This window comes from Lissotriton vulgaris, chromosome 2_1 (genome assembly GCF_964263255.1).
Source record: "Lissotriton vulgaris chromosome 2_1, aLisVul1.2, whole genome shotgun sequence".
Lineage (NCBI taxonomy): Eukaryota > Metazoa > Chordata > Amphibia > Caudata > Salamandridae > Lissotriton > Lissotriton vulgaris.
The window spans coordinates 874,213,557-874,241,002 of NC_141687.1; the positions used below are offsets into that span (position 1 = coordinate 874,213,557).

General features: G+C 46.9%; 1 protein-coding gene across 1 annotated transcript in view; it reads left to right on the forward strand.

Annotated features, from left to right (window-relative positions):
- The window catches only part of B4GALNT4 (beta-1,4-N-acetyl-galactosaminyltransferase 4), a 910,917-nt gene that overhangs the window by 785,016 nt on the left and 98,455 nt on the right, over positions 1-27,446 (forward strand). Inside the window, exons 12-13 of the mRNA XM_086956391.1 lie at positions 20,895-20,995; positions 26,231-26,310. Coding sequence (XP_086812517.1) covers positions 20,895-20,995; positions 26,231-26,310 — 181 coding nt within the window. The remainder of the gene's footprint in view (positions 1-20,894; positions 20,996-26,230; positions 26,311-27,446) is intronic.

Consider the following 27,446-nt stretch of genomic DNA (forward strand, 5'->3'; position numbering starts at 1 on the left):
AAATCTCTCCTGCATAGAAAGTGGACTCGTACCGTGTACCGCTCTGAGCACAATCCAGAGGGATTTGAAATGGACTCTCTCATTGATAGGCAACCAGTGAAGGTCTCTCAAAGCCAATGTGGTGGAGGATCTGCGTTGCCTATTCAATGCCAGCTTTGCCGCTATAGACTGGACTCTCTGCAACCCCTGCAAGATATATTGAGGGGCTCCCAGATACAAGGAGTTGCAGTAGTCCAGTCTATACAGAATTATACTCCTCACCACAATGGGTCTAGCCTCCTCAGGCAGTAGTGAGAGAATCAGCTGCAGTGCTTTTAGTAAAGCAAAGCAGACACTTACCATTTTGTTAGCCTGTAATGCCATTTGGAGGTTGTCGTCAATCAGGACGCCCAGGTTGCGTACGGTCTTCACTGGGGACAGAGGGTCATCCCCAGGAGTGACTTTAAACTCTAGCGGCAAATGCTGTGCCATTTTGGTAGTGGAACAGTACACCACCTCTGTTTTCCCCCCGTTGAACTGCAAAGAGTTTTCTTTGAGCCAACTGGAGGTCTGGCGCATGCATTCCTGGAAAGTATCCATGGTCACTGCATGCTTCCCTTCCAAAGAGAGCACTAGTTTGGTGTCGTCAGCATAGTTTACCATGTCAATCCCGAAAGATTTTATGATAGGGATCAGCGGGCGCAGATATATATTAAAAAGAATGGGGCTTATTGCCGACCCCTGCGGTACTCCATGGCGTTCAGGAGACTTAGAGGAGGCAAACGGAGTCATGGTTACCACCTGTTGCCACTCTGAAAGGTACGATTTCAGCCACTTCAGGGCTCGACCTTTTACACCTATTCTCTCCAGCCTTCCCATCAACACTGCATGGCTCACTGTGTCGAATGTGGCCAACATATCTAGCAACACTAGCACAGATGAGTTGCCATTGTCTGCTCACATTCGCAGGTTATCCAATACGGTTGCCAAGGCTGTTTCCGTCCCATGTCCAGGGCGAAAAGCGAACTGATCCCTGTCCAACAGATGATTCTCTTCAAGGTATCCTGATAAGGCCTTGCTGACAACCTTTCCCAGAATTTTTATAGGGTATGGCAGAAGGTATATTGTTACTACTGCCTGCTTCCAGGCCTCTGGGAACACGCCGTCTTCTAAAGATTGGCAGCAAATCTGTTGCATCCAGGGAAGTAATTCTTGCCCACATTCCTTCCAGATCTTATGAGGGAGGGGGACTAGGGGGGACCCAGACAATACACTTGGAGCACAGCTGTCAAAAAGCTCCTTGGTAAGGGTTTGGAAGTACTCCAAGGATGTTTCTGCCCAGGGTTCCTCTCCTCAGCTAGTGTCTGAACAAATTCATCCTGGCAGCTAGTATTGCCTGGATCAAAACCACTGACCATTTTCACGATCTTTTTCTTGAAAATGAGTGGCAATCTCATTGCATAATTTCTGCAATGCAACCACTTTATTGCCCGTGCAGGCGGGGCTAGAAAGATCCCTTATGATATTAAAAAGGTGTTTTGTACTGTTCAGTGCATGTAGGATGGATTTAGCAAAGAAGAGTGCTTTGGACTTAGCAATAGTCTCCTTGTATTGGGCCTGCGCTCATTTTCAGCGCTTTCCTTTCCACCTCTGAATAGAACCTTCAACACCTCCTCTCGGCCTGTCTCCATGTGATTCGCAGAAGTTTCAGCTGCTCACTGTACCAGGGGGCTGAAGGTTTCCTTTTATTCTTCATCCATTTTATACTGGCGCACAGATCCAGAGTGTTGGTAATATAGTTACAATAGGTTTGATAATTCTTATCCACTGAGTCATCCGGAACAAAAAGGGTCTAATTCGAGAATATTACATTTGGTCTATTTTTTAATAATTTAGCCCAGTCTCTGCCCTTAAGATAGGTCACTGAGCGATTGTTATTATTCACTACATTGGGCATAGTAATCCTGAAATGATTTATAGAGTGATCCGTCCAGCTTTGAGGCAATACACTGATCACCTCCGTCTCTGTCTGGTTTGCAAACAATAGGTCCAACACATGCCCTTGTGTTGGACCTATTGTTGTTGTACTAACTGATGTTGACTAAGATTCTCACATTTTTGCCACAGGTCTCTTAAATGATTCACTAGAGCCCCCGTTCTCCCCATAGGTTAAAATCCCCTAAAAGCATCATTCTGGAGTTTGTTACAGCCAGGGCAGCGATGGCATCAGACAGTGCTTGGCACTGAGTATCAGACCATTCCAGTTAATAGCCTTCCCCTCGTCTCTTGCAGCGAGAAGCCTAGTAGCTCAATCCCAGCAACCTCTTCAACCTGCAAAGGTGCAAAGTTCCATCTTTCTTTAAATGTTACTCCAACTCCCCTTCCTCTTCCAGAGGCCCTGGGTTTGTGAAAGATCTTATAGCCTACTGGACAGGCAAGGCATATCTCTACCAAGGAGTCATTCTAGTCCAGGTCTCTGTAAGGAATAAGACATCCAAGTCCATGGCTTCTAACCTGTTTGTCACACTCCTGATAGTGTTTTATCTGAGACCTGCTGTTAATCAGGCCACACCTTAATACAACACTGCCCCGTGGCAGAACTACTTGATGTTCCCCCTCAGCACCCCTCTCACCGATGCTGAGCAGTAGTTCCTTGGAGTATTTTATCCTGCTGTAACCGAAATGGGCAGCATTGTTGGCGCTGAGAGCTTGCATTGCCCCTCCTAAAATAGGAAGGCAAATGCAGCTTGCCAACCACTAGAGTGCCTACAAAGATTGCGAAGAAGAGTGTAGAATTCCCTGATTCCCACTAAGTAGTGAGATGAAGTGAGGATTTTTATAGTGTGGGTAAGTTTGTTCTATCAGTTTATTTATTTCACAACAATAAAAGCAATAGTCAACGAATGAAAAATGACAGCGAGCCCCCCTGTTCCTGACCTCGCAGGCAGCTGCGGTGCAAGCAGCTTGCCAGCGTCTTAACCTCTTCTGCGCGGCGCAGATTCCTGCGCTGTGCTGAACGTTCCATTGGGCTTATGGACTCATGACGGAACCGTTCCGTCATGAGCACCGAAGGGGATAAAAGATACTTCCAGCAGGGTCAATCAGCGCGTGGCATGTTATGTCAAAAACTAAGTTTATTCAATAAAGGCGCGCTTGCATTGCCCCTCCTAAAATAGGAAGGCAAATGCAGCCGGCCAACCACTAGAGCGCTACCCAAGATGGTGCTGAAGAGTGTAGAGTTCCCTGATTCCCGCTAAGTAGCGAGATGAAGTGAGGATTTTTTATAGTACGGGTAAGTTTGTTCTATCAGTTTATTTATTTCACAACAATAATATTTGCCAAGTACAGCAAGCAGGAAATCATACAAGCGTGACTCAGTGGCATTAACCTTGATGTCTTCAAACCCCAACCTTCACCCAGTGAGAGGTCACTTGGATTCACTCTGGGCACCAAGCTCACCCTCCAGGAAGACACTGCAAAGGTGCCAGTCCTCTCTTTTTAAGAAAATGAAACAGTACCTCCCGTAAAGTGACCTCAGAATTGCTGCTCAATCCCTCATACAGAAAACACCTGCCACATGTCCACAAAAGCTCCACGCTAGCTCCCTAAAGGACATCGTATGTGCCACAGCCTTCCCCATCCAGGGCCTGAAGAAATATGATCACATCACTCTTGTCATGAAGTGTCATGGAGGAGCTCCACTGGCTTTCCTCACTGTATTGCATCATCTTCAAAACAAGATTAATTGTTTAAAAGCCAACTCGACCTGCACCTGCACATCCACCTCCACCTCTCTAGCTTTCAAGCTGACCATCTCTGGCGGCTTTCCCCACCCTCCCAGCCAGGGCACCATCCAAAAGGATGAAAAGAAATGTAAAAAAATAAAAAAAGGTAGCACACCTTTTCCATCCATGCACCCAGCATCTGGAACAAAATCCTTGCATCCTCTCCAAACAATTCAGGAAAAGGATTGCAAAGCATCTTTTAAAATAACACTACATCATGTCTTGTCTTATGTTTTCGTGGTTGTCTTTTTCTATATCAACTGATAATGCAAAAGGTGAGAATCTATTTTCAAGAAGTACCGGATTCATATCTGTTCCTAATCCCCCAGTATTTAATGTTTTATGCCACTCGGTAGGGGTCAGATGTGTAGAGGCAGTACTGCAAATTTTCCTTGGTCACCATATGTGCAAATTCAGAGCTTAACTGGTTACCTTGGGAAGCTTGAACTGCTCTGTACCGATTGAGAAGGGCGGGAAGTTTGAACTTGTACTTTAAAGTATGAGCGGAGTGATGGTGTAACTCTAATACTAACTGGTTTAGGTTTAATTTGTTTTTCCCTTTAGTTTAGGTCTTCTCTGTCTGCATTTTATTCTTGTGTTGAGCTCCAACAGTTTTATTTAGGGTTAATTTGCTTTGAAATGTAAGCACTCTCGTTCTTGGAAACCTCGGGCGGAGACCGACGTCTGCCCCAAATATCTATACTTCTAAGAGTATAGCTATTTAATCTGTTTTATCCAGTGTATATCTGAGTGGGATCGCCACTAGTTTGCTGTTCCTCGCGTAGAAAGCCCCTTTCCATGTTTAATTTAGGACCCCAGTCTCCCCTTCTCCTTTTTACCAGAGTCATTTGCAAGTATTATAGACACTATTCAAAATGTCTTAAAGAACGACGTCTCGTTTTGAAACCAGGCGGTTTCTGTAATATCCGGGTTGATGTGCCCCCTTTTCGCCTTAACTCCAGTTTCTGGAGGGGGGTCTGTGCCAGGACACCGGGGGCCGTCAAAGCTGCTGTGCATGTGGGAAAAAAGACAAAAAAATTACCTCAGATAGGTCTGGATAAGTGTCTTAACTTATCAATTATAGGTAATATACATGGACTTGTTTTTTTAATTTATCTAATTTTCTAATTACAGATATAGGTAGGACAGAAAAAACAAAGAACTTGAAAATTATGTCATGGAACGTAAATGGTCTTAGGGTCCCATCTAGAAGACAGAAAATATTAGAATACCTAAAATTATCAGACAGTGATGTGTTCTTCATTCAATAATCCCATTTGCTCAAGGAGGAATAAGAATTATTATTAAAAAATCAAAGATGGATAGAACACTGTATTAGTACTACTCAAACGTGCACAATAAAAGGGGTTGCTCTTGTGTTTAAAAAATCCGTCCAAGCTATTTTGGGGGATTGTTTTGTTGATTATTTAGGGAGGTGGGCAGAAGCCAGAGCCAAAATTAACGGCTCCTGGCAGACTTTTGTGGGACACTATGGACCAAACTTAGACGACCCGACCCCATTATATACCTTACTTCTTCAACTAATCAACATGAATGATCCTATTATAATTGTTGACGACTTTAATCTGGTCTTGGGCCTTAGTCAGGACTCAACTTCTAGAAGAGCAGCGGCGATCACACAAAATATGCGAGCAGCCTTAAAACAGTTGATGTTAGACATAGGGCTTTTAGATATTTAGAGAGAGATGGGACCCATGACCAGAACAGCATGGGGGAACTTTACATTTCATAACAAGAAGTGCGGACATCGCTCCAGGATTGAGTTTTTTCTGGTCGATGCTGTTACACGCAAAAATACTATTAAGGTCAGCCACGTTCTGGAACATTTGTCTGATCACTTGGCGGTGGTACTGGAAATCGCCATTGCTAAGATACATTCATCTCGTAGGTGGACCTTAAACCGATAATTACTGTTGGAAAACACAGTAATTGAAAAAATAAAAATAGCAACAAAGGAGTTTTTCCATTTTTTTTTTTTTTGCGTGAACCTTTATTCGTCTTGCAATCAAATACAGGTACGGGCCTACAACCTTCTCGGCCGGCCGCGAAACAAGGTAAAAATGTAGCAATCAATACGAAGAATCAGAGCAGTTCAAAAGCCGGAACGATATGTATATCAGGAGACAACACATGGGCATACGGTCAGGTCCGAAGTCAGGATTACAGAGGTTCATTTTAAATATAGGGAACTGAAAAAGTGCCATACAATCACACGTGGTCCTACAACACAGCACGTACATCAGGATATCCACACTTAATATAAATACCGACAAAGTAGTGGGGTTACGGCACACATATCAGGAGAGACATTGGCACAAAGCCGGTGGAGAGCAAACCCCAACCCCACCCCTCAAAGCAGTACACGTTACAGGAACCACGAATGAAGACGACACTAAAGAAAAAGACAGAGACTAAAGGGCCATGGAAACAAAGAACGGACAAACCCCACCCTGCACACCCGCGGAAGGCCAAGGCCTACCCCCCCAGCCGCGTGCCTGTCGCCCTAATGGAACCCGAAATTTAGAGAAGAGAAAGAGAAAGACAAGAAGCATAAATGGAGGAGGGCCCTCGAAGTCGAGACCCGGCCCCGCCCATCACCCTTGCACGTGGAAGAAGTCCAAAGGCAAAATGGAGTATCGCGGAGAATGTCAAGTACCAAGCATATCAAAAATACAACCCCAGTACAAACACATCCAAAGCACCATCAGTTAACGTAAGGGCCACGAAACCTAAAATGCATCACCCCTGGCCTCGTCTAACAACGGAACCACCCAATGATCCCTCGTCAATCGAAATAAAGTACTTTTTGAAGGATCTGGAGGATCCAAGCAAATCAGGCCAGAATAATACCAAAAAAGGGTTTGACAGCTCGAGTCCATCCAGTCGTGTGTAGCTGAAGTCCAAGGGCGGTAACATCACGCCCGCGGATGCCAGAAAGTCCAAGCACAGTAATACCAGCCATGAAGAGGAATTATCACTGTCCAAAGAATGCCGCGGTGTTGTTGATGCGGTCCGAAAAGGAGAACAGCAGCGCGTCTCTAAGCTCAGGTTAGGCATGTGTCCCAAAGAGGCACTCACGTGTACATCCGCACTGTCCAGGGAGGACGAAGCAACCAGGTCTCTCGGCAGTTCCCGAAATCCAGGCGGGTACAGAGTCCTCCCCAAGGAAGTAGAAACAGGCGCAGAGGCGCTCCATTGAAATCGGACTACGTCCTCACAGGGCGGTGAAACAGCAATGGCGGCCATTTTTCGATCCAGGTCACAGACATTGCAAAGCAGGGACTCGCGTAGATCCGTTAGAGCGGCCAGGACATCTGTGGGTGTGGGCTCCATTGCACGCCGCCAGCATCCCATCTCCGTGCCTACGGCAGCCGTCCGGTCGGGACATGGACCGTGATGAGGGGTGTCAGCCGCCATCTTCGTCAGTTCGGCCCCGTCCCTCTGCACCTCACTGTGGGGGCCGGCCCCAGCACAGGACGCCGCTAAATGTACGCCCGGAACACAAAGTTATGAGGCAGGTTCCCCAGGGAGAGTCACCAAAAGGCTAAACAAAAGACCCTACCACTCCCTGGGGGCTGCCCGCCTGTCTCGGGGGCGACCCTTGGTTATGTCCGGGCACGGAGTCCGAAGAGGGGGGCCAGGAGCCACGCACCCCCCTCGACTCCAGTATGCCTCTCAGGCCCCCTAGGCTCTTCAACAAGGGACCTGGCTGTTGTTGCCTTCAGCGGCACTCCAAGACAACGGCACCCTCCGACCGACTCCACACCACCAGAGGCGGCCGCTGTGGTTGCAGTCGCCACCGGCCGCCCGCTGCAATCGACACCCCGGCTTCGTCACCGCATGGGCCGCTGGGCAATGGTTGGGAAATTCTCCGGTTTCACATCACGCAGGAGTCTCAGGAGCAGGTGGTAAGTGAACGCTCCCCTTCCATTATCCAAATATACCTTTGTAGTTCAGAACGAATAACAGGATGGGCGTGCAGGGAGAGAGGGCTCGCGGAGCCGAGCGGCTATGCGGCCATTTCGGATGCTGGCTTGGCTCCTCCCCCGAGTTTTTCGAATTTAACATCAATGCAACGCCACTTCACACGATATGGGATTCTTTGAAGTCCTTCCTAAGAGGTATTTTAACTGCTTTTCCTATTGCCCAAACAAAGAGAACGAGGGATGAAATTAAAAACTTAGAAGCTGAAATACATATATATCAAGAGGAGCTAGAAAAAAACCCTGGTAACCCGAATATCTTGTGGAATTTAACAGCAGCGAAATATAAGCTTAAAGACTACCTAGAAGTTATAATAATAAAAAAAAAGTGGGAGTCCAGTAGGTTGTCACACCACCCATACGGGAGGGATGCGACAAGCTCCTCGCATTGAAAATAAAAGCGGATCAGTCTAGGAATAGGATAAAGGACCATAGATGCTCAAAACCGGTAGTATTATTTCGGAGGATTCAGAGATTGAAGACATCTTTGTTCAAAAATCTATATACAGAAGAGTTGACATTAAAAAAATCAAATATAGATGACTATCTTTTAGACTTCGATTTACCATCTCTCCAGAGCAATGAGAAAATCTACTTAAATTGCCCCATAACTTTAGAGGAGGTTGTCCAAACTATTAGTACTCTAAAAAAAGGAAAGGCTGCCGGCCCTGACTCCATCCCAAACGAGATTTATGTCATCTTAAAAGAAGAGGTTGCCCCCCTTTCTACTTCAGCTGTTTAACTCAGTTTTCATAGCGGTCAAGATCTCCCCTCGTCAAGGGATGAAGCATCTCAAACCATTTTACTGAAACCTAATATTAACCCGAGATCCTGTGAATCTTACAGACCTATCTCTCTCAAATAGTGACCATAATTTATACACTCCGATAATAACTAAACGCCTGGATAAGGTAATAGGACCACTAATACACTCAGACCAGAAAGGTTTTATGAAATGGAGGCAGCACTTCGAATTAACGCACAACCTAATTGGGGTAATAGACATGGCTCAAACATATAAAATTCCATGAACGGTAATGACTTTTGACGCTGCAAAAGCATTCTACCGAGTCAGTTGGCCATTTTCATTCCAAATGCTTCAGCGTCCTAATTTAGAGGAAAACCTTTTTAACAGCAGTTAAATCCATTTATAAAAATCCAACTGCAAAAATCCTTGTCAATGGTAATCTTCCTAGGTCAATAAAAATTGGCTGGAGCACTAGACAGGGTTGTCCCCTTTCCCTTCTCCTTTTTAATATATATGCAAACTAAGAGCTTGCCCGAATATCATCCCCTTTTCGGTGTAACGGATGGGAAAAGAAAATCGGACTATATGCTGATGACCTTATGATACTAAAGGGGATTTTAGGCAATCACTGCCGGAAATATGGGAACAGCTGGAGAGTTTCAGGAAGGTGTCCGGATATATGATTAATCAACAAAAAACAGAGCTGATGAAATGAAATATTCAATATAAGAGTGACCTCACAAAAAAGGAAATCAGATATTTAGGTGTCCAAATAGTTCACAATATTGACAAAATAGCCCAGGTTAACTTTGAAAAAGTAAAAAAGACGGTTAAATTACAGTTGCAATCATTGGGTGCCCTTTCACTCTCCTTTCTGGGTTAATCCAATCTTTTAAAAATGTCAATTCTCCCTAAATTTACTTTTTTGTTTAATACAATCCTGTTAGAATTCACAAAGATAAGGTTTAAGAAGGTGCAGGGGCCCTTTTCTAGCTTCATTTGGGTAAATAAAAACCCAGAATAGCACTAAAGAAATTTAGAAGGAAAAAGCTTATGGAGGTATTGCCACCCCAGATTTATATTTGTACTATTGTGCCTTCCACTTAAAGAATTTCCACAACTATTGATGGAAAGCTCAAAGTTCTCGCCACTTTTCAAGGCCCTTACGACTAGCTTTGCTCACCAGGCAGGATTTTTCCTCTTAAAGTTTGGCCACCCAAGATTTTTCAAGAAGGTGAGACTGAAGATTTTGGGTGCAGTGATTAAGCTTTGGGTTCAGGTGAGAAGACTTTTGAAAGTCCCATATTATAGTGATGCAGCACCTATTTGGGACTCCCCGGGCACTCCGGCTTGTTTGGAGGATGCCCTTGCCATACCACTTCGATCATGTGGTACATGCACATGGGATTGTGAACTCTGAACTAATCTCATGGCATCATTTCTCCATGACATGTGATCATTCGGTCTCGAAATTTAAGTATTTTCACTTGTCAAGCTGGGTGAAACCTTTAGGAAAAGAGCTAAAAGGGGAGGTGGATATGGTGTCAAAGATCTGTTCACGCCACACAACACGGAAAGAAGTTGCACAGTGGTATTGTCTGCTAGTCCAAAGTGGAGAAGTCATGAATGTCGCCTTCACAGAGAGTTGGAAAAGGGATTTGCCAGATATAGACCTAGAGGGCAAGTATCTCTCTCTTTTATGGTCATGTGTGAAGTCTGCACCTTTAAAGAAGAATCATCTTTTCACAGTACCCAAAGCATATTGCACACCACAAAAAATGTCCAAAATGGGAAGTTGTGTGATTAAGAAATGCCCAAAATGTGGAGAAGATAGCGCTAACGAGGTCCACATGTTTTGGAGGTGTCCCGTATTACAAGCTTTCTGGCAGAAAGTGGGTAAGACCATATTAGACATTATGGGTCAGGAGATAAAGCTAACTGTACCCTCTATAATCTTTGGGGTGTTACCATAGAAATCTGTTAATCAAATCTTAACAAAAAAGCATAAATCTCCTTTTTCACACTGGTTCTCCTTGCTTGGAGGGAAATGTGTATTAAATTAATTCTTACCTGTTCCCCTACGGGAGAGGAATGGATGTATTCCATTAAAAGGGTATCCCTATTAGATCGTTCAGGTAAAAAGGTTAAGAAAACAAAATATTGGGAAATTTGGGACGATTGGGTTGAGAACTTCACCTTAAATACACGCCAGTAAGCACCACGTATACAAATCATACGCTTGGTATCTTTTTCACTCTATTCTTTCTTTTTTGGTTTTTGGGTTTCCCTTCTTTGTCACTCACCATTTTTCTTTCTACTCTGTTTTTTAGTTTTTGTTTCGACGGTCCAATGATTATCAATATACTAAAGAGGTTGCTTCGGTGGTCGGGACACTGTTACCGAAAAAAACACCTGTCTAAAGAAAAACGTAAGAATCAGTGTCATTCCTAAACCAAGAGGCTAAAGTGTCGACCCGAAGATGAGCCTCATTCTCTCCCTCCCATGTGGAGTGACCAGGGACAAAAAACACCTGCCTGATGGTTCAGGTTATGGCCTTTGTCTTTGAACTTAAAGCATAACTTGGATAAATGAGGACTCAAGAATTTCTTTTTTTTTAAACACTACATCATGTCAGCTACATTCACCAGTCAGCTACCTCTCCAAGCATTATTTGACTGCATCATTTCCTTCAACTCTGTACTTCACCGAGCTGCCTTTTAGCTCAGTTTGCGCTATTCTGATGTCACTCACATATATACATACAATGCCAGCATGTCCAGTTTTACACTCATCCCCACTATCTTCTTATGTGAATTTGCTCATACTCTAGAGTCGTTACTGGGATGGGTCATAATTCTAGAATGGCAAACATTCCAGATGCTTCAGCTGTAGCGCCTTCGTGCATTTTATGTGCCAAGTTTATAAATAGCTTTTACTTGGGCTTCTGTTCAAGGTGATAGTGCAAAATTGAAAAAGGCACAGAAAGCCTAATGGAACATTTCATAAGCCCTCATAACTTGTGGATCTGAGTAATACAGTTTTGAACCATTCTGAGTAGCTCACCGTTTCTATACCGGGGATTATGGAGTCCAGAAATACTGTACCCAGCAACGCTTGACCTGGAAACAGCTGACTCATACTTGGATGTGGGGATATGAGGGCTGCATGTAACTGCCGAGCATGCCCCAGCTCTTCCCTCACCTGGATATTTTCCATCCTCCACTATAGGCATTTCTTGAACAGGACTGTCCTGTATATTCTCAATCTCTTTCCTTCCCTGATTTTGTGAATGATAGACGCACAGCTTTCTGACCTCAATCCTTCACTGCATCAAGAGGGAAAAACATAAATGCCATTTCTTTAATAAAATTTATCAATAGAAGCAAACAGTAAATACCATTCTGCAAAGTTAAGAAGTTAATGATTGTACATGACTGTACATAATACTTGAATATATATTGACTATCACAATGGATCCTTAATTAGATTAGTGGAGCTGTGCGCTACAAAGTGTCCTTGGCGTAATGAAAGGCGCATGCCATTTATTCTCTGTTTCAGTGACATTGAAGTGCTCATGTTTTATGGTTTGCCTTGAATTGGTTGTGTGACTCTTAAGCTGACCTACAGTATAGTCTTGCTGCAGTGGCAGTCTGTGTGGCATATGGTGCAGTGGCAGAGTGACTTGAGATTTTCTAGATGGCGTAAGCAGGGTCTTGTTTTGGCAAGGACCCCATCCCTCTGAGAAGAACTGGAGGAGTGCAGATTATAGATATTTTTTTAGAATAAATAGTGTTCAGTGCTGCAAAGCTCTTCTATTCCTTGGGTGGTCATCTCTCGTGCAATATTGGCATATAATTAGCGAGTTACAAGCACCCAAATCTTGCAGGCCTCACATTTGCTGTCTCTTCATCGTGGGCTATCCCTCTCCTAAAACAATCCCATTGTAAATGGACAAGTTCCCTGCCTCTCTTATCTGATAGAGACATCTAGCCGTAGAGCCTTAACTTAGAACATCCCCAGGAGTCAGACTGGATCCGGACATTTTTTGCAGCTACACCTCTGCCCGCCAGGGGAAGGCGCCACACGACCCCGCCCTGACATTGTCCACGTATGTTACGTCAGCGAGGTCTAAGTCCCTTCCGGCGCGCTGATGTCAGTTTCCTTCTTTTCCGCGTGAAACGTGGATCCGGAGTGAACGGTTCCTCTGGCCTGTTTTCAGGCCCCTTTTTGACGTTTCGCGCCAGGAACAGTGTGCAATGCCTTTGGGCTTTAAAACTTGTAATTCATGTTTGCGGCAGATGTTCGTGACGGACCCGCATCTTATTTGTATGTGGTGTCTGGGCGAGCACCATGACTCTACGGACTGCGAAGCCTGCAAATGCCTAAAGCCGAAGTCTCGGCAGGAGCTATCCTGGCTGAAGACGGCTAATAGCCAGAAACCGGTCCTAGGATGCTTGATTCTGGTCCAGGAAAGACATGGCTTGGCAGTTTGGGCTGGACTGTTCCGATGAGGCACAGGGTCAAGGCTGATTTGCATATGGCCATGTCTGAACTGAGTTGGTGTGGAGTGTAAAAAAAACAATGGATTTAGGCCCAGATCTCTGTACTGGGGTGAATGTATGAGATTGTTCTGCATTCTGTCCATCAACTGTTGTTTTGCATTTGTCACCCCAAGTGGGATGGGTATGCTCAGACGTGAGTCCCATGCTCTCCACACCACTGGAGTCAAGCTATCCTGGCAGAAGACGGCTGATAGCCAGAAACCGGTCCTAGGATGCTTGATTCCGGTACAGGAAAGACATGGCTTGGTAGTTCGGGCTGGACTGTTCCCATGAGGCACAGGGTCAAGGCTGATTTGCATATGGCCATGTCTGAACTGGGGTGGTGTGGAGTGCAAAAAACGATGGATTTAGGCCCAGATCTCTGTACTGGGGTGAATGTATGACATTATCTGAAAGAAACACGTTAGTGTTAGATTCCTTACCTTAGAATATCCCCAGGTGTCAGTCTGGATCCGGAAACTTTTGCGTAGCAGTACCCCTGCGCGTCGGTAGGCGTCGTCTGCAGGCGTCCCCTGCGGCTCCGCGTCCGTCGTCGGCGTCGTGATGACGTCGCTGGAGTATATAGACGCCGCCTCCGCGCGCTGACGTCAGTTCTTCTTTTTTCCGCGCCAGTGGACGCAGATCTGAAGAGCAGTACTCCGGTCTTTTGACCAAGTTTTTCGAATTGTTATTTCACTCTTTGTGCCTGATAGGATGCCTGGGTTCAAGCACTGTGATGACTGTGAGCGCACGATGTCGGTCACAGACCATCACCGCCTCTGTCTCCGGTGTCTGGGCCCCGACCACGACGTGGACTCCTGCGTCGACTGCCGGGCCCTCATCAACAAGGCTAGGCGGGAGCGATCCCGCAAGCTACTGAAGCTCCGGGTGTCGGCCCCACGTCGAGACCGGGAGCGGTCCCGGTCCGGCCGGAGGTCGAGAGAGCGTTCGAGGGAGCGGTCGCGGAGCCGCGCTGAGCGTTCCGGAAGTCGACACCACTCGTCAGGCTCATCAGGTAAGAAGCACAAGAAGTCGGGGCGTCGTCATCGTACCCCCGACTCCCCCCCGACGCTCGCGCGATGCGGCCGGGGGCTCGGGTGACCCCAACCCCGCGGCTCCGCGAGAGTCGCCGGCGCGGCCTGCCTCATACCCTCCGGTCCCTGGGCACGGCGCGACGCCTGAGGAGATCGAGGCGTTCCTCATGGCCATGAGGGCGCTCGGTTCTCCGACGGGGCCTACGGCGCCTTCGGGCCCAGTGCCACCGTCTGGGGGCCCTAGCGGTTCGGGTGTCCCTGCCTCGGCGCCGTCGGGTGCTCCGGCCCCGGCGCCGCCGACGGCTCCGACCCCGGCGCCGCAAGGGCCTTCGGGATCGGCGCCGGCTGGTCTTCCAGCCTCTCCGGCGCCGTTACCATCGGGGTTACCCCCGACGCCGTCCCCGTGCGGCGCCGGTTCTCCGGTGCCGGCTCCGGCCGGCAACGGGGCTCCGACGCCGGCTCCGGGCGGCGCCGTCCCCTTACCTTCCCCGACGCCGGACGCGGAGTCGGACCGGCGTCGCTCGACGCCGGGCTCGGTGCCGGTGGGGCCCATGAACCCCGAGGAGCCGGTCTACATCGTTGACTCCGAATACGGAGAGGATGAAGAGTTCGGTGAAGGTTGGGAGGGGTCCGAGGACCCTCTGTCACGCGAGTGCCAGTATGACCCGGACTGGACAGGTGACTTGGGGGATGCCAGTGGTCTGGACGACTCTCCTAACCCTGGTTTGATCTCTCCTCCATCCGTGGCATCGGTGGAGGGAGCTGCATATTCAGTGGTGCTGATGAGGGCTGCCAAGGCCTTACACCTTGAGCTCCCCGTCGCGGCCGTGAGGCCTAACATCCTCACTGAGGTCTTCAAACCGCAGTCATGCCCACAGGAGCCACTGCTGCCGTTTAATGAAGCCTTGTCAGACGTTCTGTTGGGCACGTGGTCCAGGCCTGCTTCAGGTGCGCCTGTTGATCGGAACGTGGCCAGGCGCCACCGTCCTTGTCCGGACGACCCCAAGTTCCTGTCTACCCACCCCACTCCTGAGAGTCTGGTGATCCAGGCCTCGACCTCCCAGTCCGCATTCCCGTCGGCCCCGCCCGACCGGGAATCCAAGAGGTATGACCAGTTTGGCAAGAAGGTCTTCTCGTCCATTAGTTTGGGCCTGCGGTCTTGCAACACCGCTTGCCTCTTGGGCCGCTACACCCACTCTGTGTGGGATACGGTCGCGGAACTGCTGCCAGAATGCCCCATGGAGGTGCGGGCAAAACTCGGTCAGGCTGTGGCTGAGGGCCGAGATGCAGCTAAATATTCGATACGGTGTGGTCTTGATACGACCGACTCGCTGGGCAGAGCTATGTCAACGACGGTGGCGATTCGTCGCCACGCCTGGCTGAGATCCGCCAACTTTTCGGCCGATGTCCAGAATACGTTGATGGACATGCCGTTCGATGGCTGTCACCTGTTCGGTGATAAGGCGGACCACGCGCTGGAACGCTTCAAGGACTCCAGGGTCACGGCCAAGTCCTTGGGTCTCTCGACCCAGCGTCAGCAACCGGGTTTGTTTCGTCCCTTTCGTGGCCAAGGAAGGGGCGCCCCCACACGTGCTGCCAGCCACGCGCCGCAACAATCCTTTCAACGCGGTGGCGGCCGTGGAAACCGCCGTGGTGGCGGTCGGGGACAACGGCGGGGTCAGACCACACCTCCCCCCGCAGCATCTGCCTCAAAATCCTCCTAGTCCGTGCTTTCGGCCCCATGTGACGCCAGTGGGTGGCAGGGTTCGCCATCACCACGCTCACTGGCGCACGATCACTTCGGACAGGTGGGTGCTGCAAATCGTCCGAAGGGGCTACTCCCTCCCCTTCGAGACCACTCCTCCAGCCATGCCACCGCAGAACCACCGTGTGTCGGGGGACCACTTGACACTTCTGCAGGAGGAAGTTACGGCCCTCTTGGCCAAGGGGGCCATCGAGCGCGTTCCTGGGCCAGAAGTAGGGCGTGGTTGCTATTCCCACTACTTTCTGGTACCCAAGAAGGACAAGGGGGGCCTACGTCCTATCTTGGATCTAAGGAACGTCAACGGCTTCCTCTGGAAGGAAAAGTTCAAGATGTTGACGTTAGCTCAGGTCTTGGCTGCTCTAGACCCACAAGACTGGATGGTAGCGTTGGACTTGCAGGATGCCTATTTTCACATCCCCGTCCTGCCGGCCCACCGGCGTTACCTGCGGTTCACGGTAGGCCAGGAACACTTTCAGTTTATCGTGCTCCCCTTCGGCCTTACCAGCGCCCCACGGGTGTTCACAAAGGTGATGGCGGTGGTCGCAGCCCATCTGCGCAGGTTGGGGGTTTCAGTGTTCCCCTACCTAGACGACTGGTTGTTGAAGGCGGGCTCGCCCCAGACAGTCGTCCACCACCTTCAGATGACGGCAGACCTCTTGCACGACTTGGGGTTCTCCATCAATGTGCCGAAATCACACCTGTGTCCCTCCCAAAAGCTCCTTTTCATCGGAGCGGTTCTGGACTCGGCGCAGTTTCGGGTTTATCCTCCGGAACGGCGGGTCCGGGATATACAGGCTTTGATTCCCATCTTTCAGCCGCTATCCCGGGTTTCGGTCAGGTTGACGCTGCGGCTGCTGGGACTGATGGCTTCCTGCATCCTTCTGGTGCATCACGCCCGGTGGCGGATGCGGGCTCTGCAGTGGGACCTGAAGTTTCAGTGGGCCCAGCATCAGGGCAACTTGTCCGACCACGTCTTGATCTCGGAGGGCACTGCGAGACAACTGCAGTGGTGGCTTACGGACCGCGATTGGGTCAGGGCAAGTCCCTCTCCCTTCCCCAACCGGAGCACGTTGTCGTGACGGACGCGTCCCTCCAGGGCTGGGGAGGCCACTTGGGAGAGGCGGAGATCAGAGGCATCTGGTCTCCGGCGGAGTCCCGGCTCCATATCAACCTGTTGGAGCTACGGGCAATTCGTCTAGCACTGAAGGCATTCCTCCCCTTTGTCAACGGGAGTGTAGTGCAGGTGTTCACGGACAACACCACCGCCATGTGGTACTGCAACAAACAAGGCGGGGTGGGGTCGTGGACCCTTTGCCAGGAGGCTCTGCGCCTCTGGCAGTGGCTGGAACGTCAGGGCGTGACTCTGACGGTTCAACACCTGGCAGGTTCCCTGAACGCCAGGGCGGACGAACTCAGCCGTCGGTGCTCGATGGATCACGAATGGCGTCTGAACTCGGACGTGGCGCAAGGTCTCTTTCTGCGATGGGGAGAGCCTTGGTTAGATCTATTCGCCACAGAAGAGAACGCGCAATGTCATCAGTTCTGCGCGTTGGAGTTTCCAAGACGGCACTCGCACGGCGACGCCTTTCGGCGCGAGTGGAGTTGCGGTCTGTTATACGCCTTTCCGCCTATACCACTTCTGCCCAGAGTGCTGAAGAAGATCAGGCGCGACCGGGCCCAAGTCATCCTTGTGGCCCCGGACTGGGCTCGAAGGTACTGGTATCCCGAGCTACTCAGCATGTCATTCGGTCCCCCGATCCGCCTGCCCCTTCAGGAGGACCTTCTGTCGCAGCAGCAGGGGACGGTTCTCCACCCGAACCTGTCCAGTCTCCACCTCCATGCTTGGAGATTGAGCGGCGGCAGTTGAGGCCATTTGACTTGCCTCCTGAAGTCTGTGATGTAATTCTGGCAGCCAGGCGTCCCTCCACTAAGTCGGTATACGCCTGTCGGTGGAACAGATTTGTGGCATGGTGCACAGCAAAGGCTGTGGATCCACTCTCTGCCCCTCTTTCCGAGGTTCTTCTGTTTCTTCTCTCTCTTGCCCGGCAGGGCTCTGCTAAGGGCACTATCAAGGGCTACCTTTCTGCCCTTTCAGCCTTTTTAAGGCTTCCTGATCAGCCTTCTTTGTTCAAATCCCCGATTGTAACTCGATTCTTGAAGGGCATCACTCACATGTTTCCACCTGTTCCGTTTGTGATGCCTCAGTGGGATTTGAACCTGGTTCTGACCTTTCTGATGTGTGCTCCCTTTGAGCCCCTTCATTCTTGCCCTCTCCGTCTCCTGACTTTAAAGACGGCTTTCCTGGTTGCCATCACCTCTGCCAGGAGGGTGAGTGAGCTCCAGGCTCTTTCTGTCCAACCTCCTTTCTTGTCCATTCATCCTGACAAGGTGGTTCTGAGGACTAGACCTTCTTTCCTGCCCAAGGTTGTTTCGGCCTTTCACATCGGGCAGTCCATCACCCTCCCCTCCTTCTTCCCGCCTCCGCATCCTTCAAAGGATGAAGAGCGGCTCCATCGTCTGGACCCAAAACGTGCGCTTTCATTTTATATGGATCGCACACGCCAGTTCCGGGTGGATGACCAACTGTTTGTTGGCTACGTGGGTGCGAAGAAGGGACGGGCGGTCCATAAACGGACCATCTCTCGATGGGTCGTTCTCTGCATCAAAGCGTGCTACTCTTTGGCTCGGAAGGAGCCTCCTGTTGGGCTGAGGGCCCATTCCACTCGGGCCACGGCGGCTACTACTGCCTTGGGCCGGGGAGTCCCTTTGCAGGACATTTGCCAGGCGGCTACGTGGGCCTCGCTGCACACTTTCGCGAGGCACTACTGCCTGGACAGTCAAGTCCGGAGGGATGGCTTCTTTGGCCGTTCTGTCCTCCAGGACTTTCTGGTGTAGGATTGTATTGGTTCGCAGACCCACCACCGGGGTTGGTATTGCTGGGGTATCTATTCTAAGGTAAGGAATCTAACACTAACGTGTTTCTTTCAGATGAACAAGTTACTTACCTTCGGTAACGATATATCTGTAAGAAACATTAGTTAGTGTTAGATTCCTTACCGAACCCACCCATCCTCCCCGTTCTGCGAACTGATACCTAGGGTTAAGGACATCCCTTTCAGGGCCCTAGTTTTACATGGCACCAGTGTTGGTTCTCTCATGGCTCTGCGTCTCCTGGCGGGGAAAAGCTGTGTACAAAGAACTGACGTCAGCGCGCGGAGGCGGAGTCTATATACTCCAGCGACGTCATCACGGCGCACGACGCCGACGACGGACGCGGAGCCGCAGGGGACGCCTGCAGACGACGCCTACCGACGCGCAGGGGTACTGCTACGCAAAAGTTTCCGGATCCAGACTGACGCCTGGGGATATTCTAAGGTAAGGAATCTAACACTAACTAATGTTTCTTACAGATATATCGTTACCGAAGGTAAGTAACTTGTTCGTTCTGCATTCTGTCCATCAACTGTGTTTTTTGCAATTCTCACCCCGAGTGGGCTGGGTATGCTCAGACGTGAGTCCCAGGCTCTCCACATCACTGGAGTCAAGCTATCCAGCTGAAGAAGGCTGATAGCCAGAAACCGGTCCTTGGATGCTTGATTCCTGTCTAGGAAAGACATGGCTTGGTAGTTCGGGCTGGACTGTTCCCATGAGGCACAGGGTCAAGGCTGATTTGCATATAGCCATTGTTTGACCTAGGGTGGTGTGGAGTGCAAATAAACGATGGATTTAGGCCCAGATCTTTGTACTGGGGTGAATGTAAGATATTGTCTGCATTCTGTCCATCAACTGTGTTTTTTGCAATTTTCACCCCGAGTGGGCTGGGTATGCTCAGACGTGAGTCCCAGGCTCTCCACATCACTGGAGTCAAGCTATCCTGGCTGAAGACGGCTGATAGCCGGAAACCGGTCCTAGGATGCTTGATTCCAGTCCAGGAAAGACTGTACTGCAACATGTCACACATTCTTTGGAACTTTTGATCTGTCTGAGCTAGAAATGTAAAAAAAATTGTTAAAATCTACAGATTATGCTGCAGATGATGGAATCTGTCGTAAATGTGGCAAAGCCATAATTATGTGGAAAATGCTACATTTGCAGTATCACAGAATTCCAGTGGCCCTACCTATAGACCCGTTTGACCTTGCTGTGGCCATAAGTTGCAGGTCAACAAATACTGCAAAACAAAATTTAATAGATACTAAATGGTAATATGTTTATGGAAATATAGTAAACCATTACATTTATAGAATGTATGAAATCATTGATTTGAAATTATTTATATCGGTTATAAAACCGTGATTGTATGTGGTACATTGTTGAACAAAACAAAAAAGCGGGGTATGTGAAATGTGTCCAACCGGAATATTTAAGCATTTAGTGACAATTATTGAATGGCGAATTATTATCTGAAAATAAATATATGTCCATGTTATTTTTTGTAGTTTATAAATTAACAATGAAATACACACCGATAATATAGGATGAACTTAAATTGATATTACAGTGCACCACTAGTCACGTATTGTTTAAAAACTCTTAAAACAGATTAGTTTCAATCCCTGCTTTCCAGCTTGACCAGTCTGTGTGACCCAGGGCAGTTCTATTCATTGTACCTCCCTATACATGATCATCACATTTAAGTTCACCTTGAAATAATTCAGTTCAGAGTACAGACTGTACAAAAACCTTTCTTATATATGTTTATAATGTTATGCCATCTACAACAACAGTAAAGGCTTTATACAGAAGTCACAAGAAAACCAACTTGCTTCTCAGGTCACCAATAAAATCGTGCACCAGGCTTGAGGACAAAAAACAGAAGATACCCATCCAGTGGGTGATCAGAAAACCTGGTTTTAGGTTGGGCTTAATCAAACTGTGCGACCCTAGACCCTTACTTTTCTTCACTGTCTCCTATTCCATGATCATCACTTTTGGAAGCATCTTGAAATAATTCAGGTCAGGTAAAGATGTTTACTTTTCTGTGAGTGATATCCGAGCTGGCTCTCACTGTCTCTTTTGTCTTCCCTCTCATTTCCAGGTGTATCTCTCCTTTGTGTACCCGAATGATTTCACAAGGCTCACCCACATGGAAACTGAAAACAAATGCTTCTACCGAGAGTCCCCTTTGTACCTTGAAAAGTAAGACTGAGTTTTGCATTCTCTGCCTTTGGAAGTGGTCCTAGGCCTAAGGATAGCTATGGTAATCTGAGCCTCTCTGAAAGGAGGTGTGTGGGTGTACATGAGATATTCTAGAAAGAGAGCCTGTGTGTGGTAGCAGTTTAGAATCATTTATGCAGTTTAGAATCATTTATGATGAGATGGGCGGGAAAACTGCTGGAGGCCAAATTAGTAGGTAATTCGGTAATGGCTGCTTGACTGTGAGTCAGCATCTGAAAGTCGATACAACTTTTCCCTTTCCCTATAAGTCTTAGGCTGCGGGATAAGGTCATCGTTTACAGAATATTGCTTTGGGCTGTGTGAATCAAAATATATAGGGTTCTGAACACTTAGGGCTCTGAGTGAGTTCAGGACAGCTGTCGATGGCAAGCTTTACTTAGATCATGCATGCCCTGCATTGTCTCAGAAAACACTCTGCTAGCGAAGGAATGGGTAAAGGAGGTCATTTTTGCTGGGTGATGGTTGTAGGAAATGTCTGAAGGGTGTTTTGGTCTGATGCATGCCAACAGAAAACTGCTAGTTTTGTAAGACCGTGTGCACTTATATCAGGTCCTGGACAATGTCAGAATGGCTTTATATTGGGATGTAGGAAATGCTTTTTTTATGGGTACAATACTAAGGAACTTGCTGAAGGAGCTGCAGCAGTCTCGTTCAGAGCAACAGGAATTTGGGTAGCTTAAAATGGCAACATTTCTTAAGCTTTGTGAAGCATCAACAGACGCGAGATTGATGATGTGATAATTGGACCTAAGGCAGAGGAATGCTTGTCGAAATTTGAGCAATACATTTCTAGAAATTGGTACCTAGTTAATTGTAGTTTGCATCCAAACTTATATCCATGGGTTTTATTCTGAAGATCAATAAGGAACTGTAGGTAAGTGGAGTAATATGTGGTGTGATGGTTAGTCCTCAACATATAATATTATAATACTATCTCGATACCCCAATGTTGGTCCCTGGATTCACACTAATAAATCCTTAGCTCAGTCCTGGTAGCGTGGCAAAGAGCAGTCGGGCTTTACTAAAGGAACATGTGTTAAGCATTTCAGAGTACCACCATGGATGATACGTAATTGATACAACTCAAAAGAAATACAACACAACTTTATAAAAATGTGTATTTTTATCTTAATTTAGACACTAAAATGAATGGAAAAGCATACATTCAACTGGAGATTTTAGAAGTAATAGGACATCAATGCAAAATAATACATTAAAATCTAACATTGCAGTCATTGGGAAAAACCCCTAGTGAAAGTCGGTCTCTTGCAAGTCGAGGTTGCGTTGTACCCTTGTAGGTTAAATGTGATGTGGGTCCCTGGACCAAGCCACGGTAGTCAGTTTAATTGTACCTGGCTCATAGTGCAGGGTTGCCCTGGCTGTCCCTATTGCTGAACGGGAGCTACTGGAGAGCTTCTTTTACCACTAAGAAGATGTAAAAAGACAACAGAGTAGTTGCTGACGTTGGTCGATAGTTGGTTGGCGTTACCTCTTAATGGAGTGTTGAGTAAAGTGGTCGGTTGCTGAACTGGTGACCAACAAGCCTTGGCAGCGGTAAGCAGAGGAGGAAGTAACTACGATGTCCTGTGGTCCAGGAGAAAGTGGTAGCTGCCTGTCACTACGTAGAAAACAGGTCTACAGCTTTCAGAATTCACTAGACCACTGGATTTGGGCAATACCTCAGAGGCATATAAAGTAAAGGAGGCCCCCTTATCTTAGTAAATCTGTGACAGGGGAGTAATGATAAGGAACAAAAAAGCCCCTTGACTAACCATCAAGATGGTTAATGTTAATCTGGTAGTGCCCCAACCTGTTTTTCAGAATACCAATCTCACAATAGAAAAAACCTCACAATTTATAGAGACATCCAACTCATGTATGTCAACACTATAAAGCTACCGGTACATATCACATAGAATTGCTCATTATTAATCAAATTTAAACAAGAAAGGCAAAGGTGTTTTCAAAAAATACATTTGTGTGTTTATTCTAAAAAGAGATATATTTACATTAATTTTTTTAAACATTTTCAGTTAATTAAAAACATACAGAATCAAAACATATACACAAAAATACAATTTTAGTTAAAATGTTCACAAGAACAGGGGTCGACGCAGCGTTTCGATTTGGAGAAATTAATAAACAACCTTCTTCAGGACCAGTTCTGAGAATATGTGTTTCATCCAGATTAATCAAGGAAGAACAGCCCGGTTGTATGATCCGGGTTTAGATATACTGCTTGCTTTAAGAATTCTCAATATGATAGGATAGGAATTCTGGTATCTTCTGTTTGTTGACAATAGTGCTCACGCTCTGGTAATAGGAGCCACCGATATTGTTATAATCAAAATTGCCAGATTAATTGACTGGCACCTAGTTGACAAATGCCCTTTTAATTGGCTTGCCTTTATCGTGTGTCTGTTCAGCATGGGGTTTTCCTCACATAGTCTGATTACTTGGATTCGGCCTCCCTGCTCCTATTCCGGCGGCGTATCGGGGGTTCTGACTCAGTTCTTTTTCAAGTCTGTAAGAAGGATCCTAGAACACAGGGCTTTATTATAATCTTTTTCATGTAATTCTTCTTCAAGTAAATACTTTTGCCACCGGATGACAGATAAATAACTTCTTCAAGGTATATTTTAGGTCAGTAGATGTTTTACTTCAGTATCCTGCACATTTGTAGTATCCTTTATCTCCGACAGGAATTTGATAAGGGGAATCAATAAAGCATTGTCTATATGTGTGCTTCTTGACACTGTCATTTTGCTCGATTTATTTGAGATTAGGTTTCTCTGACTTTCAGTGAGGAGTTTGAAGTAAAAAAATGTCCAGCCTATTGCTAGGGTGGAATGATTATTATTCTAAACGGATGTATGTCATTACATCGCATTGTAATACCACGCGTGCCATTGCAACGCGGGCATTACTGCGCGATGTCAATGACATTGCATGCCATTAAATCTCATACTTTTACCACGAGTATGCCTTTACCACGCATGCCATTACAACGCAAAGGAATGCGTGGTAAAGCAATACTCATAGTAAAAGTTTGCAAGGTAAGTGACATCCCTACTACTACACAACACACTACTCCGACCCCTGCACTACCCCTAACCCAACATCACTACCACACTACACACACTACTCCCACCCCTACACTAACCTTAAACCCTAAAACACTACTACACTACAACACTACCCCCACCCCTACACTATCCTAAACCACTACTACACTACAACACTACCCACTCTAGTCCCACCCCTACACTACCCTAAAGCCTAAAACACTAAACACTACAGTAAACACTAAAATACTACACTACACAAACACTACTATACCACACTAAAACACTACACAACCCTAAACCATAAAACACTACACTACCCTAAACCCTAAAACACTACACTACACAAACACTACTACACTACCCTAACATCTAAATCACTACACTAAACAAACACTACAACATTACACTACACTACCAAAAAAAACACACTACGTTATTGAAAACCCCACACAACACAAGCAACACTAATTTTACACTACCCTAAACCCTACAAAAGTAACCCCCACCCCAAGCTCAAACCCCCTTACCTCTCGCCTCTCCAGTGTCGCCGTGTCTGCTCCCGGTTCCTGCTTCCTCCTTCCTGCTTGGTGCACGTCGTTGTGAGGAAACTGCCTAAGTTTCCTCACAACGACATGGCTAGCCGCCGTCTCAGCGATTACTTATTACATTGCATGTGTTGTAAAAGCTCATGCGATGTAATGGTATGCGTGGTTTTTACCACACGTAACATCGTATGCGTTTTGTTAAGTATGCGATGTAAAAGCAACACGTGGTAAAAACTGCGTTGTAATGGTTGTTCCCCCTTCTGAACACAGCTCCCCATACCAGAGTGAGGGTCAGTGCAGCAAGCTGGTCATACATATTACTTCCCTCAATTCCGCTAACCTCCTGATACCTCCTATTCTCAAATGTAGTTTAAAGCCATTTCACCTCATTTTTGAACGTCCGGGTTGGCTGTCCATTTTGGGCGAGACGTGGTACAAGCTGTTCCTCCATAAAGGTCCAATGAGGCCTGTTAGAAGACCTCAATGTCGAGGGAAATGTTTAACATTGAGAGTGCTGATTTTCGAAACTCTCGATGCCAAAGAGAATGGTGAACATTGTTGAATACCTGGGATCATATATTATTGTTGAGGTGACTAATTCGACATTGGGGGAATAAAGTGAAAAATGCAATTATTTGGTTGCCTGTATCAGGAAAATTTAAAACACTGAATTGTGTATTTAGGAATATAGAATGTGAGAGAACCACTCTTTGCTTTGTTTAAACATATATATATATATTTTAAAAACATTGTTAGTAAAAAAGAAAAAAAGTATTGTGCAGGGATCGGAATGTATATGTGAATTTGTAATGAGGGCTAGAGAAACTAATGTTTAAGATGAGGCACATGTTGAAGAACAGGGAAGAGTGTTCTGAAGCTGAGCATGACGATCACAAATATGCTTGGGCGCATTAACAACTCTTTAGACGTCTGGGTCATTCATCAAGATTAACCCTTATGAAAACCTGCTAAGACCTATAGATACAATACTGACACCCTTTGATGCATCCTGCCAGGAGTTGGACAATTTCGCACATTAATAGGATAGGAATCTTCACCCTGTCCACTGACCACAGGGGATATTCTGCCACACCCCATGGTTCCTGTCCCATGCTCACCCTAACATATAACGGGAGAGCCTCAAAAGGTCTGTGGCCTGAGGATAACCATTCATTTGAGGTGCAGTCACTGTCTTCAATGCTACACTTCTATTTCGATCCCACCTTCACTTCTCCTGTTATGCCAGTGGAAGGGCCAGCTTTCTCCTCCTGCTTTGGTTGCAGAAAGGCACCATTCGAGTCTCTCATGAGTCCTGCTGCAAGGGCTCCACAGCTGCAGAGGAAAACGACACTTCCTAGTACTACAGTCGTCCCATTTGCTGTTTGGTGGAGTCCATAGAAAGTGTCATGACCGTTTTACCCGTTTTTAGTTTCAAAACTAACTAATTGCTCTGCCGTGTGGTCTCTGTGTTCTGGTGAGTAATGTTGTAGTGGTTTAAGTGTGTGCGTGAGTTTTGGATGGACTTTTGTGTCCCATGTAGATCTCCTTCGTTAACACCAACTAAACCGCCTGTCTCCTTCTAGGTTCGGATTTTACAAGTACATGAAAATGGATGACGACGAGGATCATCGGCAGAATATATTCAGCTTCCTAGACTCGGACCGTGAGTAGTGGCACCGAATGGAGTTTTTTAAGAGCTCAGCGGAGTGTGTCTGGCAGACAGAATATATTCCACCCCAGTCTTTTACAGCCTTCCCTCAACAAGGCAACAGTTCAAAGGGTAACCCAACCAGCTTCATACTAGTGCTACAGTCATCTCAAGTACGTCATCAGGTCACTCTGGCAATTGTCCACTCAGTGCATGAGATGACGCTACCACCAGCTGCTTTATGGATCACCCTTGCTACAGCAGCGACCCAGTGCGTCACCTCTCACCTTAGTAGGTCTGTCACTAGTGGCACATTTACCACACTGATGACTCCAAGTGTGTTCGTTTTAGGATTTATTATAGAAGAGATCAACGGAGGAGGTGGCAACAACATCAAGGCTGTCCGATCAAATGATTGTGTCCTTACAGAACTGGAAACACGTTCTACACTCCACTCTTCTACACCAACATTCTACTTTATGCAGGCACTTTGCACACGCCAGCATACCAGCATTTTACAAGCCCAAAACATCATACCAGATGCATATCTCATCGGAGCAGGCGCACACACGTGCACATGCATGCGCACACATGCCAAAATCCGCTTTAATGAAGGTATATGCTCTGTGCCCATCTTTTTTAGGAATATCTGGCTCTCTCCTGTTTCCTACTCGAGTCTGACGTTAGGTAGGTCATAAACACCTCCCCTCTTGTCATCTTCCTGCGCTGCTCTACATTTTTTTGTTCTCTACTTACCTCCAGTCCTCATTTGATATCTGAAAAAGACTAGTGCGAAAAAATTGTGAGAAAATCTGCTTTCACTGTTGAAGAAGTCTTTGTTTAAATACTTTAATTTAAACTTGTATTCCAAAAATTTCATGAGTTGTTGGAAGGTTTTTGGCTTTTTCGTAACCTTTTCATTTACACTTGCCACGGAGATTGAATAACTTGTCCCATGGCATATTTTCATAAGATGGATGTGCAAAAGGAACTTTAAGTCAAATACAGTTTTTGTCACTCTTTTTGTCCAGAGATTGCTCATTAAGTAAGCTGTTATTATTTTTCCCTTTTTGCTCCTACTTTTCGGTCACTATTGCACATTAATGGCAATTCATTAAAGTTTTTTTTTTTGCATTTAGGAAAAAGCACTG